The following is a 13,752-nucleotide window of genomic DNA, read 5'->3' as shown; positions in this document are numbered from 1 at the left end:
TGGTTGTTTACAGTCCCACATATTGGCACTGAAAATGTATAGACAGAAGGTCAACAATCTACCAAATTTTCATTTATTCTCTATAAGATATAATGAGTTACTATGAAGTATTTAGAAGAAATACAAGGAAAAATAGTAGACATTTTTCCTAACTCACTCAAGATATTACCATATGAGATTTTATCAATCTTAAAAACATAAGTATATAAAAAATGATGTTTCTCTTTCACCCATAAAGTCTTCCTATCTTTTAGAGAAAGAGAATTGAAAATGAGAATAAATTACTTAGTATTGTTAAATGCATGGTCATATGAGATTGTAATAGAAATAAGCTTTTTTGTTTGTTTGTTTAGCATAGGGTATTGCTATATAGCTCAGGATGTCCTCACACCCACTATATAGTCTAGGCTGTGCTCGGACTCACAATCCCCTGAACTAGCTTCCCAGGTGCAGGGATTACAGATGTGTATCACTACACCAGGCTCTAGAAATAACCTTTAAACTAAAATACATAAAAGTTGAAGTGACAATAACACACTCTTCTTAAATTTATATTTTACTAATGTGAAATTCAGTCTGGTCATGTCTTACCTTGCCTTAATTTGTTTTTAATCATGTGCATATGTGTATATTCCCATGCAGATCGGTAAATTAATAAATCACTGTTATCACAGCAATGTTAGATAACTAGACAAGCATTAGCAGGCTTGGAGGATACCCCCGGGAAGCTCTAGAGCCCACCTTCAGTTTTACCACATAAAAAGTGGGATATTCTGTGGCTTTGGTGAGGCCTATTCTGGAAAAGCTATTCCTCCTGATTATAAGAATTTAATTTCTACCTCTGACCAGGGGTAGAGACGTGATATTCTAACCTTCCCCAATGATTAGAACATTACATACTATTATCTTCTCCTTTAATAGTTAATACAATTGGGCCTAGCACTGTAATCCCTCTGGCTAATTTTTAAGTTGTATTATGTCATGGTACACCCTGAAGACCACCTTCCTGCAACAATAGCATTTGTGCTGTTACAAACCAGGCCCTTACTAACCGCATGGTCGTATATCAGCAGATTCACAGTGAGACAAAAGGAAAAGAGCATCTTGTCCTTCTCAAACAGTGACCGGCAGATGTTGACATACAGTGAGTAAGTGAAGTGGTCCTTGAGAATCTGAAGCCTAAGGACCAACACGGGGAGGGAGGGTGAGAAAACACAAATGTGGTCACCACGTGGGACACGCTGAGACTGTGCAGTACACTGTTAAACGTGTGTTCTAGACATGCTAAGACTGCAGTACACTGTTAAACGTGTGTTCTAGACATGCTGAGATTGTGCAGTACACTGTTAAACATGTGTTCTAGACACGCTAAGACTGCAGTACACTGTTAAACGTGTGTTCTAGCCACGCTGAGACTGTGCAGTACAGTTAAACGTGTGTTCTAGACACGCTAAGACTGCAGTACACTGTTAAACGTGTGTTCTAGCCACGCTGAGACTGTGCAGTACACTGTTAAACGTGTGTTCTAGACACGCTAAGACTGCAGTACACTGTTAAACGTGTGTTCTAGACACGCTAAGACTGCAGTACACTGTTAAACGTGTGTTCTAGCCACGCTGAGACTGTGCAGTACACTGTTAAACGTGTGTTCTAGCCAAGTCTGTCAGTTCCCATCCAAACGTTCACCTGTTTGAGAGCTAGACAAGGTAGGAGCATTTGATCTGAGTTGCATTTTCCTGTTGACTGTTTCTCAACTTAATCTTTCTTTTGGAAAAAAAGTGCTTGGTTGGCATCTTAATCCCTTAAAACATCTACTGACTTTTCAGCTACAAAGAATTGTATTAGGGAGCAAAATTTGACCTCTTCAAAAAGTAAATACTTACATATATTTTATATTAAATTAATAAAATAACTTGCCTTAAGTTAGTGACAAAGCCTAATGCTGTGTTACAATACACATGAATCTATCAAGGCTAGAAAAATCAGTAGATTTGATGAAACGGCATCTGTCTTTGTCATAGAGAGAAAACATGAATGTATGAATAATCAGTGTAATGTTTGTGAACCATAGCCACAATAATTTCTAATGTCAGTACAATGCTTCACTCATTTTAACATAACTATTACATGAAATAATCACTGAAATCAAAATTTTAAAATACATTCACTGCACAGACATAAAAACTATTGTTAACTCCTATTGACAGAAAACACTTGTAGAGAATTAATGACTGACATGGGCTAATGGCTCAAACCTTATAAGCAGATCAATTATCTGAAGGAAAAAAACAGCATAGTTCATGAGTAATCAAAATTATACTGGTGTTTCTTAATGGATGAAGGAAAACATAGCTACCCATCTGTGACAAGATCTTAGCTATTTTCAGACTACTGTCCTTGGCTTTGACTCATGCTAATTGGTGTTTTTTCATTTCTCCTCTTGTTCATTTCCTTAACTATTTTATTCCATGCTAGCACTGCCATCAAGAGAATGAGAACAAATGGATGCATCTTATTTCTAGCAGAGAATTCTGAAACAAACAGCACAGTAAGACAGAAGTCCTTGAAATGCAATTGAACTGTAGATTTGAAATCAACATTCCATTCCTGTTTCTACTGTCATGTCAATAGGTCTTTTCACAGGTGAAATCTGTATGTCCTGCGGTTGTATAATGTATGGTGATTTAGAATTGCTCTTCCTCGAAGAGAGGTAAAAAGTGTACACTCAGACAAATTCCCTCTTGGAGATAAAAAGAACAAGGGGGAAATTATATCAATGATCAAAATGCCAAAGGGGAGGGACCAGCCAGTACACACTGCTAGCATATGCTGGTGATCCCTTTCACGGTTAGTAACCACAGCTCAGACCAAACCAAAATTCCTGGCTTCAATACTAAATCAAATTTCTGGACTGGCCAGTCTATGAAGCACAGCTGATGATTTTCGTTTTTGTTTTTATTTTTAATGATGGGTTTCTCTGTATAGCTTTGGTGTAGCTGCTGGTGATAGGCTCCTTTTCCTTCCCATAGCCTCCTAACTTCCCCTATCCTCCTTCTTCTTCCGAAACTGTTAGAAACTCAAATTCAGTCTCACTAGTGATGAATTATTGATTAAAATACTAAGTTTTAATGATATATTCCAGTGGGGATAAAAGATTAAAAGTCATCATTCACTGTTATTGAATAATATGATGGGAGATAATTTATGATTCCCTAATGGAGTTATGTATTTGAATAAACTCATAGGAAAGGAAATTAAATGAGGGAAATAGTTAACACTATGGATAGTTGTCATTATTGTATCAGTATTTATAATACCCACAGGTCTTATCAAAGATATACAACATGGTCTATTGTGCAGCAACTAAAATTTGTATTACAGAGGAATGCTGATAGAAGAAAGGGAAATAAAAACACTCTATGCATATGCATGCTCACACAAGTGTGCATATATCTGTACCTATACATATGTGTACATATACACAAGTAGATAAAGTTGCCATTTTGCCCCCTTAATAAAATACCCTACTTAGATCTTTTTCTGTATTTGTTGGTTTGCTATAGTTCTCTTTAACCTTTGATGGACAGCTTTTTAATTGAAAACTCTTGAAATTGAAAACTTTTGCTAGGGGAAAATGATGAAAAGGACAAGCTAGAAGGCTTTTGGTGTAACAAGAGAGTGCACTCAAATGTTTGCCCCTGTCAGTTCCATTCCTGAGTCTCTGCCCACCACAGATGTGCATGAATCTGCACCAAAGGACACCCACAGTGATGCTCACAGCAGCAGACATTCATTGTGGCCCAAGACCGGAAGTCAATGTTTTCAACAGCAGAAGGGATCAATACTTTCAGGTAGGGTGTCAGACCAAGCAAATATTTAAAACTTAAAGTGGAAGGTTTTTTTTTCTCCTGGTGAAGATAAAGAGACAACTCCCCGCTCCCTCCTCTTTCTTAGAGCCTAACATTACAGAATCTAAAAATGTCAAGTGATTTCTACTCGCTGATGCTTTCTGACCTTTGGATTTTATTTATTGTTGTCCCTTAAAGAGACGTGTGGGTGCATATGTGGCACAGAGCATCTGTGGAGCTCAAAGAATAACTTTCAGGAGTCTGCTCTCTCCTTCCACCATGGGTTTGGAGATGGAACTCAGGTCAAGTTTGCAAAGCAACTGCTTTTACCTAACCCTAACGAGCATCTGTGTCAGCTGGGAAATGTGACTGGCTACAAGACTAACTCAAAAAAATCAGTAGCCCTCTTACAAACAAATGATGAACAAGCTGAGAAAGAAACTGGGAAAACAACACCCTTTACAATAGCCACAAATAATACAAAATATCTTGATGTAGCTCCAACCAAGCAAGTGAAAGACTTGTATGACAAGAACTTCAAGTCTTTGAAGAAAGAAATTGGAGAAGACATCAGAAGATGTAAAGATCTCCGCTGCTCATGGATAGGTAGAATTAACACAGTAAAAACAGCAATCCTCCCAAAAGCAAGCTACAGACTCAATGTAATACCCATCAAAATTCCAACATAATTCTCTATAGACCTTGAAAGAACAGTACTCAACTTCATATGGGAAAACAAAAAACCCAGGATAGCTATTACAATCCTGTTCAATAAAAGAACTTCCAGAGGTATCACTATCCTTGATTTCAAACTCTACTACAGAGCTATAGTAAAAAGACAGCATGACATTTGCATTAAAATCGGCAGGTGAATTAATGGAACTGAACTGAAGACACAGATATAAATCCACACACCTAATGACACATGATTTTTTCAACAAAGAAGCCAAAATTTATACAAGGGGAAAAAAGAAAGCATCTTCAACAAATGGTGCTGGCATAACTGGATGTAGAAAAATTCAAATAGATCCATATCTATCACTCTCCATAAAACTCAAACTCAAGGGGAGGTACTCAGTCCGACAACAACTTGATAAGCCACATTTTGTTGATACCCATGGAGACCTGCACCTCTCTGAACAAAAACAGGAGGAGTGAATGGGGTGGAGGTAGAAGGAAGGGGGAGGAGAGGAGGGAGAGGAAACTGCAGTCGGGATGGAAAAATAAAGATTTTTAAAAATCACTCCAAAACCTAGTCAGGACTTCCATTATTGTCATTTTTATGGTTTTTTGAGAGAAGGTTTCTCTGTGTAGGCATGGCTGTCCTGGAACTCGCTCTGTAGATCAGGATGGCCTTGAACTCAGAGATTCACCTGCCTCTGCCTCCTCGGTGCTAGGATTAATGACATGTGCCACCACCACCTGGCAGGACCCACTCTAAGTCCCAGAAATGTCTTCAATGTCTACTAAGGTCCTGGAAGCCATTGCTCTAAAACAGAAACCCAATGTCTGCAGAAGGGCAGGAGGCCTAACTTCAGCAGGCACCTCACTTTAAGATGCAAAGTTGTCTCCCCTTATGTAAGTGTGAAAAGTTTGTTCTTCCTCTTGATAAAATTCATTTCGAACACAGATGGTCCCTCGGTTAGCAGAGTGAGCATGAACTAAGTGTGACTTTATGCTTGGTTTCTAAAAGGGGTGAGATGCCTTTCTGCTTTTGCCATCTCTCTGCAGATTGCCTGTGATGCACGGCACACTCGGTTTTAATGCTTATTCCATTTTTAAACGGCCTTCTTTCTCTCTAATGCCTTTCTGGAGAGAATGTCGGAATGGGGAGAAGATTTAGATTTTAATTATCCTCCCCTAACAATAGGCACGCAATGGAGAACTATTTAAAAGTGAAAGCAAACAAAACACTGCACTACACAAAATGATACGCATGAGTTCCACTGCTAAGGGGTTGAGTGCAAAATGCCAGCCCAAGAGAACACATATGGTGATTCTATTTAAACCAGTACCTAAAACAGTAAACTGATCTATGGTGCTGCAAGCTGGACGACAGCTGTCTTGGGGGAGGGAAGTCAGAGACTGCCAGAGGATGAGAGGAGGCCTCTGGGACCCTGGTAATTCCCTGAGCTGGGTGCTAGTTACACAGAGATGCTCCCTTACGGAAACTCATTTCTGCATATTTCTGTGGGCACACTGCTGTCTTCAGGAATGATTTTAAGTGCATCTTCCTCATTAGTCTTCCTGTAACTTCACACTTACAGTAGTCACACAGTTTTCATTGCTTACAGAAAAAAAAAAAAAAACCTCAACTACAAATAAAAAGCTGTGTTGGTTCTCCACATTATCATCCAAACCTTGTATTAAGGTAGAAGGGATTGGATTTCTTTGAATTTCAAGGGTTTCACTTCTGGTGTGAAGAAACAAACACCTTGGACAAGTTCTGATTTGGTATAACAAGAAAAGGTGAGAGATGAAAAGTGTGTTTGAAGCATGGAATCATGATAACTTTTCAATCCTATGCCAAGAAAAAGCGCATTTCAGGGGTGGTCAGAGAAATTTTCTTCTCCTAGACTCCAGCAAATAGACTTTAAACTCTATAGACAATAGCAGTCTGGTGGCTGCTGTGTTAAACAAGGCTGGGATTAGGAGCTGCCGTAAAAAGAGACACTATGAGCCAGAGAGATGATTGGGCAGGTAAAACACGCTTACTGTGCAAGCCTGAGGACCTGAGTTCAGATCCCTAGAGGCTGTAATAAAAAGCTAGGTGTGGTAATGCATGACTACAAAATGGGAGGAACAGACATGGAAAACCTCTGATAGCCCAGGCCAGCTAGCCTGGAGTACGCAGCACAGAACAATAAGCAAGACTGGCCTTAAACAAGTGTAAAGTGTGTACCAAGTGCGTACCAACTCTGGAGGTTGTTATCTAATACCACGTGTGTGCTGGGACAGCTTCCTACCCTCGCACACAAGCATGCATCTCTCTCTCTCCCCCTCCCTTCCTCCCTCCCTCCCTCCCTCCCTCCCTCCCTCCCTCCCTCCCTCCCTCTCTCTCTCTCTCTCTCTCTGTCTCTCTCTATCTCTCTCTCTCTCTTCTCTCTCTCTGTCTCTGCCTCAGAACTTAAAATCCAGTGTAGAAAACAGACGTGTGTGTCTATTTAGCTAACATACTAGAAACATAAGGAAACTTTGAAATAAAAGCTCACCTATAATTTTGTTTTTCTTCACTAATCCTCACTAACTTGAAAAACGTCAAGAACAAAAAACAAACACCCAAATATTAGAAACAAACACCCAACTAAAAAATGCATCACTACCAAAAAATCAAATGAATTTTATCCTCTCATTGACTTAGGGTTAAACAAGTCTTAATACTTTTGATTTGTACATACTAGTTAACAATAAGTAAGACATTAAAAGCCATGTGATTACCATAAATAATCAATATAAGAATTTTGGTTTCTCCCCTGGTACCTGGCAGAGCTCGCACGTAGTACATCCAAATGTGAATACTACAGTGGCTCAGAGTGTCCACTTATCACTGGAGGACACTGCTCCTCTCTCCATCCCTGCAGTCAGTAAGTTATTCTGCAAATGGAAATGAGAGCTACCCGTTTCCTTTTCTAGAATTATATGTCAGTCCTATAGCTCAGCGAACAGTTGCTTCTTCTCAGACCGAAGTTACACACATCTGCTCTGTTTCCAGTTTACTTCCCTATTACCCAGTTTACTTCGGGGAAAATGATGCCTCGAGCTCATTTTAGACTCATGACCTTGATGTCATGCCACCCTGCAACAATAATCAAAGCCATCATTTTCACTAACTTAGGATTGGTTAGCATTTCCTTTACATACCTTTTTGATAAGATTTCTGATTTCTCTGAATTTTCAATGGACAGGATGAAAAGGTTAATGAACCAGATAAGCGAATACTGGTACATGGGCTCAATGTTGGCTAAGTCGGCAATGGAGAAAAACAGGATGGAAGAGTGGATGGCAATGGGGCGGTAGCCCATGCGGGTGTTATCAATCTTTTTCTCCGTCTCCTCAGCTACTTCCTGCTTTTGAGAAATCTCATTAGCCAGGGCCTTGGAGGAAGATAATATCTTAATCGCAGTCTCATCTTCTAATATATTGCCTTCTGAAGATGAAAGGACTTCTAAAATCTTGTCTTCTATTTCCTTTAACTGCCTGGAATGAAGCACAGTTTTCTCAGAACAAAAAGAAATGGTTTAGAAATCACTTCAAATACGTGATCTTTTCGCAGAAACAGAGACCCTGTAACCTAAAGAAATGCATCATGTCATGACAAATATCTGGGAAAGGGATGCTTAGAAATTAATTTCTTATCTTGCGAAATGTCACAAAGACATTGCCTCCCTACTCCAGCTCCTCTCTAATGATCATTCATGTTGAGAAAATGAGGCAAACAAACCAGCCCAGAGTGAACGCAAGGTACCACTCCAGTTACTTCTGAATTTTTCCAAGACTTACAGAGCTTTCCTGTGATACAGATACTACAAGCACAAAGTGGGAAACCACATATGTGCATACATCCATACCATGTTCCAAAGAACACAGGTCACCTTAGTTCAACAGTGAATACAGAAACTTTCTTGCAGCTCCTTGTTGAGGAACTGAAAACCCATGTCCAAGGCTGTGGCAAGTTTCCTGGTTCTTCCACGACTGAGAAAAAGACTCAGGAATGTAGTTCTCTAAATTAGTATGGAGGCCCTGTAGCCCTCAGCAGTTAGGAGTACTTTGCTTTTCCAGAAGACCCAGGTTCAATTCCCCCTATCCCAGCCAACTCACAAGTGCCTGTAACTCTACTTCTAAGGGGTCCTCGGCCATTTTCTCCCTTTTCTGGCCTCTAAAAGCACCACATGTGTGGCACACAGATACTTGCATGAATAAACATAAAATAAAATGCACCTTTGAAACAAATTCCCATTTGGTGTACCTGTTCAATCTAACTAAATAGATGCTTAAAAGTGCTTCATTACAATCATACAATAAACAATAGCTCTGCATTTCATGATGCTTCAAACCTTTTGTTCTCAGCTCCTTGCAGTATCAAAGCTTGCTTTTCTTCTTCAAGGTCTGGCCTTTCCCGTGCCACCACAATTCCCAAAAGCTGGTCCTGCATGCCCTCTGGAGTTATCATGAAGTTCAATAGTGTGACCTACAAGTCAAAGAATATAATTTGAAAATTCATTGTTTTTTTTCCACTAAGAAAGCTTCTGTGTGTATGACTCAGGGTTGCATCCACAGAGTTCATACTACGGCAGTCATATGTGTGAAAATAGAACTCAGAGAGAGCCAAAGGTACAGGCAAGCTTGGCTGTTGGATTTAAAACTCAGGAAAATTTGTGACAGTCAGAAATCGAATGGTTTATTTATTCCCAATTCAAACTGGTCCAATTTCTGGTGATTCTTAACAGGGATATCAATTAGCACGAGGTTGGAAACAGTCTTTGATACAGGTTGGACTGATTCTCACATTAGGGCTCCTAGAGGTGTCATATGATATAATCTTGAGAACACTACATTGCTATGCTTCGTGTGAACTACTTTTTATGTCAATGAGCCGCTATCCTGCAGAAAGAAACACTGGGGAATTTACATCTTAATAGTGTCTATCAAGTGCTATCTGCCCACATCCACTCCATCCAGGTACCTAATTAGCTAGCTCAGGGGATGGTGTGGTTGTGCCTGCCCATACATTGGCCACACCTTTATAATTCTCCCGTTCCTGGTTCTTCCCAACAAATATGTTAACGTTCTATAAGAAACTATTCACAGTTCCTGCCAGCTCTAGAATGATCTCCAGGCTTCACAATTACACTTGCTGAAACTGCTATTACCTGTGGTCCACCCCGCCCCCCAGGTCTCACCTCACAGTCCAGCCCTCTGTAGCCTGCTCCCTTCCCAGCCCCTCTGTACTGACCAATGCATACAGCAATATAATAGCAACTGTCTGGGTCAGGCCATCAAGAATCCACAAGCCAATAAACACCTTCTTGAGCTTGGCTTCCTTTGAAATTCTCACTTGATTGGTTTGTGTGTGTGTGTGTGTGTGTGTGTGTGTGTGTGTGTGTGTGTGTGTATTTGCTGTGTATTTGCCAGTCTGTTGCCTTGGCGTCTGCAACCTCATCATCGTCAGCCTCCACTACTTCCTTTCATGTCTTTGACTCCATCTGCACTGTGAGCTGATGACGGAATCCATACGTAAGTCTGTTAAACGCCCCCCTGTGCTTCAGCATTTACTCTATTGAACAGCCTGACTCTTGTAATACAACAAGATTAACTCTTCATGTTCCAAGTTGCAGACCCATCCCCTCCTGGACACCTGCCCAGACCACTCCACCCCTACCTGCAGCTTCCTATACTTTTTCATTGGCTCCTAACTCCTTACAGCACACACCTGACTAGGTGCAGCCAGGGGTTTATAGAGCTCTCACCCTGGGCTAGAGTGAAAGCAACTCTAGCCTAGGGATTGTCCCTTATTTGACTTTGTAAGAATTCCAATGATCCCTGGTTAAGTTGTTTTCTCTTATTTCTGGCTCCTAAATTTTAGCCATTTGGTGATTACTTCCCAAGGAACTTCCTATAATATAATGAATCAGGCTGTATCCTTGGAAGAAGAAATAGACATTGCCTTTTTGTTTAGCTGTGGTGGTGGTTTGAATGGGTATGGCCTCTCATAGATTCATGTGTTTGAAAGTTTGGCCTATATGTAGGGAGTGGTACTATTAGGAAGTGTGACCTCGTTGGAGTAGGCATGGCCTTGTTAGAGGAAGTGTCACTGTGGAATGGGCTTTGAGGTCTATTATATGTTCAAACTATGCCCAGTGTGAGACACGGCTCACTACCTGTTCCCTACAGATCAAGATGCGGAATTCTCAATTCCTCTGTAGCACCATTTATGCTTGCATGCTTCCATGCTTCTAGCCATGCCAATTAACTCCGAAACTATAAGCCAGCCCCAATTAAACGTTTTTCTTTATTAGAGTTGCCGTGGTCACGGTATCTCTTCACAACAATGGAAACCCTAAGACAGTTGACTAAGCAGAGTACAAAGAACATCCAGTGGGACAAGGAACTAAAAGTGGTAAATATTCAGGGCATAAAGAAAAGGTATCTAACCTGAGAGGCAGTGACAAGGGAGACATACCCCAGACACAGAACACAGAGCAAGACTTTGCAAATGGCTAGCAGGGAACTGAGGGCAAACAGGACAGCGGTATAGGCTGAGAGTGTCAGCACTGACAGTTCGCTGCAATCCCCGGCAGAATGAGGAAGCCAGGGACAGTGCCTGAATTCCATCTCCAGGGTCTTTTTGAGCTGGTCTGGAGTGGATTTGAATGGGTAGCCAGAGCTGAGGAAGACTCCAGGCAGAGGGAACAGCACAGGAAAGCAGTGGGAATGGTAGGCACATGAACAGAGAGCAGGAATTCCAGCATTCCACCATGGAGAACATGTGAGTAGAAGCTATTTCTAGGCCATTGCTAAGGGAAAACAAATAGTTGCAAGCATGTGTTGCCCAGAACCCAGCATTTCTTTATTGTTCGCAATGTCACAGATTATTTCTTTAGCCCTGAAAATATTGTAAGATTTCAGTAACTGCCAGCAGCCAAAAGAGACAGCTCATTGTTTGCTCCTGTTTGTAGTATTTCCTTAATCAAAGGTCATCTCTCATTAGGAACCTCTCAATTATACTCACATAACAACACAACAACTATGTGTTGACCATTTTGCTCAAAAGGTTTAAATATATTTTATATCACAACTTACCTAGATCATTGCAGCAAAAAATTGCTTTTTTGTCATATCTAAAAATGAGGGTTTTTCCCATCTAAAACAAGAGAATTAGCAGAATAGAGAAAAACCACAGGGCAATCATGTAACATGCCACAAACAGCCAAGCACACATTCAGCTTAGTAGAAAGATAATTTGCATAGTAATGGGGTGTTATTTTGGTTCCAACCCACCTAGACTCTAATACTCTAGGGGGCTCTTACATGGATTAGGAAAGGGTGCATTCCAAAAACTGATGTGCAGATCAATGGAATAGAATCAAGATCGAGACTATACTCAATGAATTTTCAACCACAAAAAAAAAAACCACACCAAAAATACACATTGAAGAAAAGACAGTCTCTATGACAAGCAGTACCAAGAAAACTGGGTGCCCACTTGTGGAAGCATGAACTACATCTTATCTTCTGGCCTGTACAAAACTCCAAATGGAACAAAGACTTTACTATTGTCAGAGCCCAGACTCTGACATCATTGGTGGAAAAGAAGGGGAAAGACTTCAAGGTATAGGCAGAGGCAAGGACTTTCTCAATAAGAGTCCAGGAAAGAAGACCAGTAATCAATGCATGGGGCTTCACGAAATTCAGTATCTTCTCTGTATCAAAGCAAACAGCTGACTGGGTAAAGGGATAACCTACAGAATGGGAGAAAATCTTTGCCAACCATACATCTGACGGAGGATTAATTAATAGCTAGACTATATAAAAACCTCTGCCCTACAAAGCCAAACAAATGAAACATACAGCCTAACTAACTGAACAGTTCCCAAGTGAAATACAAATGGCCAGATGCTGTGGCCCCCTGTTGCTCATCTTTTCAGCGCAGTGGTCTGAATTCTGGCTGTATTACATACAGGTAACATCGCATTTCCCTGCCTTTCCTAGCAGAAGACCATTCCCTCTGCAGGAATGTGTCATTTTGTCTTCCTATCGAAATTTGCTATCCAGGATGTAAGTCCAAAGTCACTTCTGGTACACCTAGAGGTGACTCACTTCTCCACCCAAAGTCACACACTTACTGTTGTTCTTTCTCATCAACTCAGTGTTCAACCTTCAGCGCCACTAGGCATAGATTATATGAATGCAATCATAGGTTTAGATGAGATAATTATCAAAAAGTCATAATTGATCCTATTAACAGATTAATCCTGAATGATAAACCAACTTGCAGAAACACTATTAGTAACGTGTTTTGTAACTTTTGTTTCGCTGCATTCAGATACAAGCCTATTCATTACTTGCCTATTAATGTCAGATCTTTGAAACTAAGATCTTGCAAATGTAGCCACATGTTCACATAGCATTTAAAAACCTACACACACAGCGTCTTGATTTCATTTTCATTTACGCTCAGAAGGATGGTAGCAGCATGGCACCCTCTTTGGGTGCTTTTGAAAGCAAAAGGTACGTGAAAGGCCCTAAAATGCGGGAGTGAGAGGATGTATTTAAATTTGTAAATGAAAGCAAGTAACTGCCTCACCAAGCTTCCTAATCCCTGCTTAATCAATCCCAGCAATTAAAATAGAGCAATAAAACACTCTGGGGGTCGTAGGGATTTCAACATTGAATTATATACAGATCAGTGCCCTCCCCACAGTGCCGCTTGACTTCTGTCATAACCAGTTATTATCCAACCAAGAGCTGTTCACACTGTATGTGAGAATGTCGTGTACTTTATTGGGAAGTAAAAAGGGTTTTTTCATACTGTTTATTAGTTATTTTCTTAACACAGCCATGGGAGTTTGTTTCTTCATGTTTTATTCTTTTCTACTTACATTAAAGAGTTAAACAGTCATGCTAATGGTTAGCACTCATATAAATCTGTCCACTAGGCCTCATTCTAAGCATTTTATAGAGACTAGTTTTCAGTTCACTCAATGACATAGTAACTTTCATTATGATCATTTACAAATGGTGGGACCGATGCACAGGGAAGTTAAACAATGTGCCCAAGTCTGCAATAGAGCAGCAGTTTGAATCCATGCAGTCAACTATGCTAGTCCCTTTCCTGTGGCATAAAGAGATACCAGGTTTGTTTCTGGTGCTTTGGTAACAGTGTGTTTTAGCTAATTAAAAACAG

The 13,752-nt window shown here is 40.3% G+C and overlaps 1 protein-coding gene across 4 annotated transcripts in view; it reads right to left on the bottom strand.

Moving 5' to 3' along the window:
• The window catches only part of Dnah7 (dynein axonemal heavy chain 7), a 275,393-nt gene that overhangs the window by 44,981 nt on the left and 216,660 nt on the right, over positions 1–13,752 (bottom strand). For all 4 annotated transcript variants that reach the window (XM_040753634.1, XM_040753635.1, XM_040753633.1 and 1 more), the window contains 3 exons: positions 8,903–9,036; positions 7,710–8,045; positions 1,053–1,179 (listed from right to left, as the gene is read on the bottom strand). In XM_040753634.1, coding sequence (XP_040609568.1) covers positions 1,053–1,179; positions 7,710–8,045; positions 8,903–9,036 — 597 coding nt within the window. The remainder of the gene's footprint in view (positions 1–1,052; positions 1,180–7,709; positions 8,046–8,902; positions 9,037–13,752) is intronic.

Source organism: Mesocricetus auratus, unplaced genomic scaffold, assembly GCF_017639785.1.
Source record: "Mesocricetus auratus isolate SY011 unplaced genomic scaffold, BCM_Maur_2.0 Super-Scaffold_100010, whole genome shotgun sequence".
Lineage (NCBI taxonomy): Eukaryota > Metazoa > Chordata > Mammalia > Rodentia > Cricetidae > Mesocricetus > Mesocricetus auratus.
This window is presented reverse-complemented; position numbering and strand designations above follow the sequence as displayed.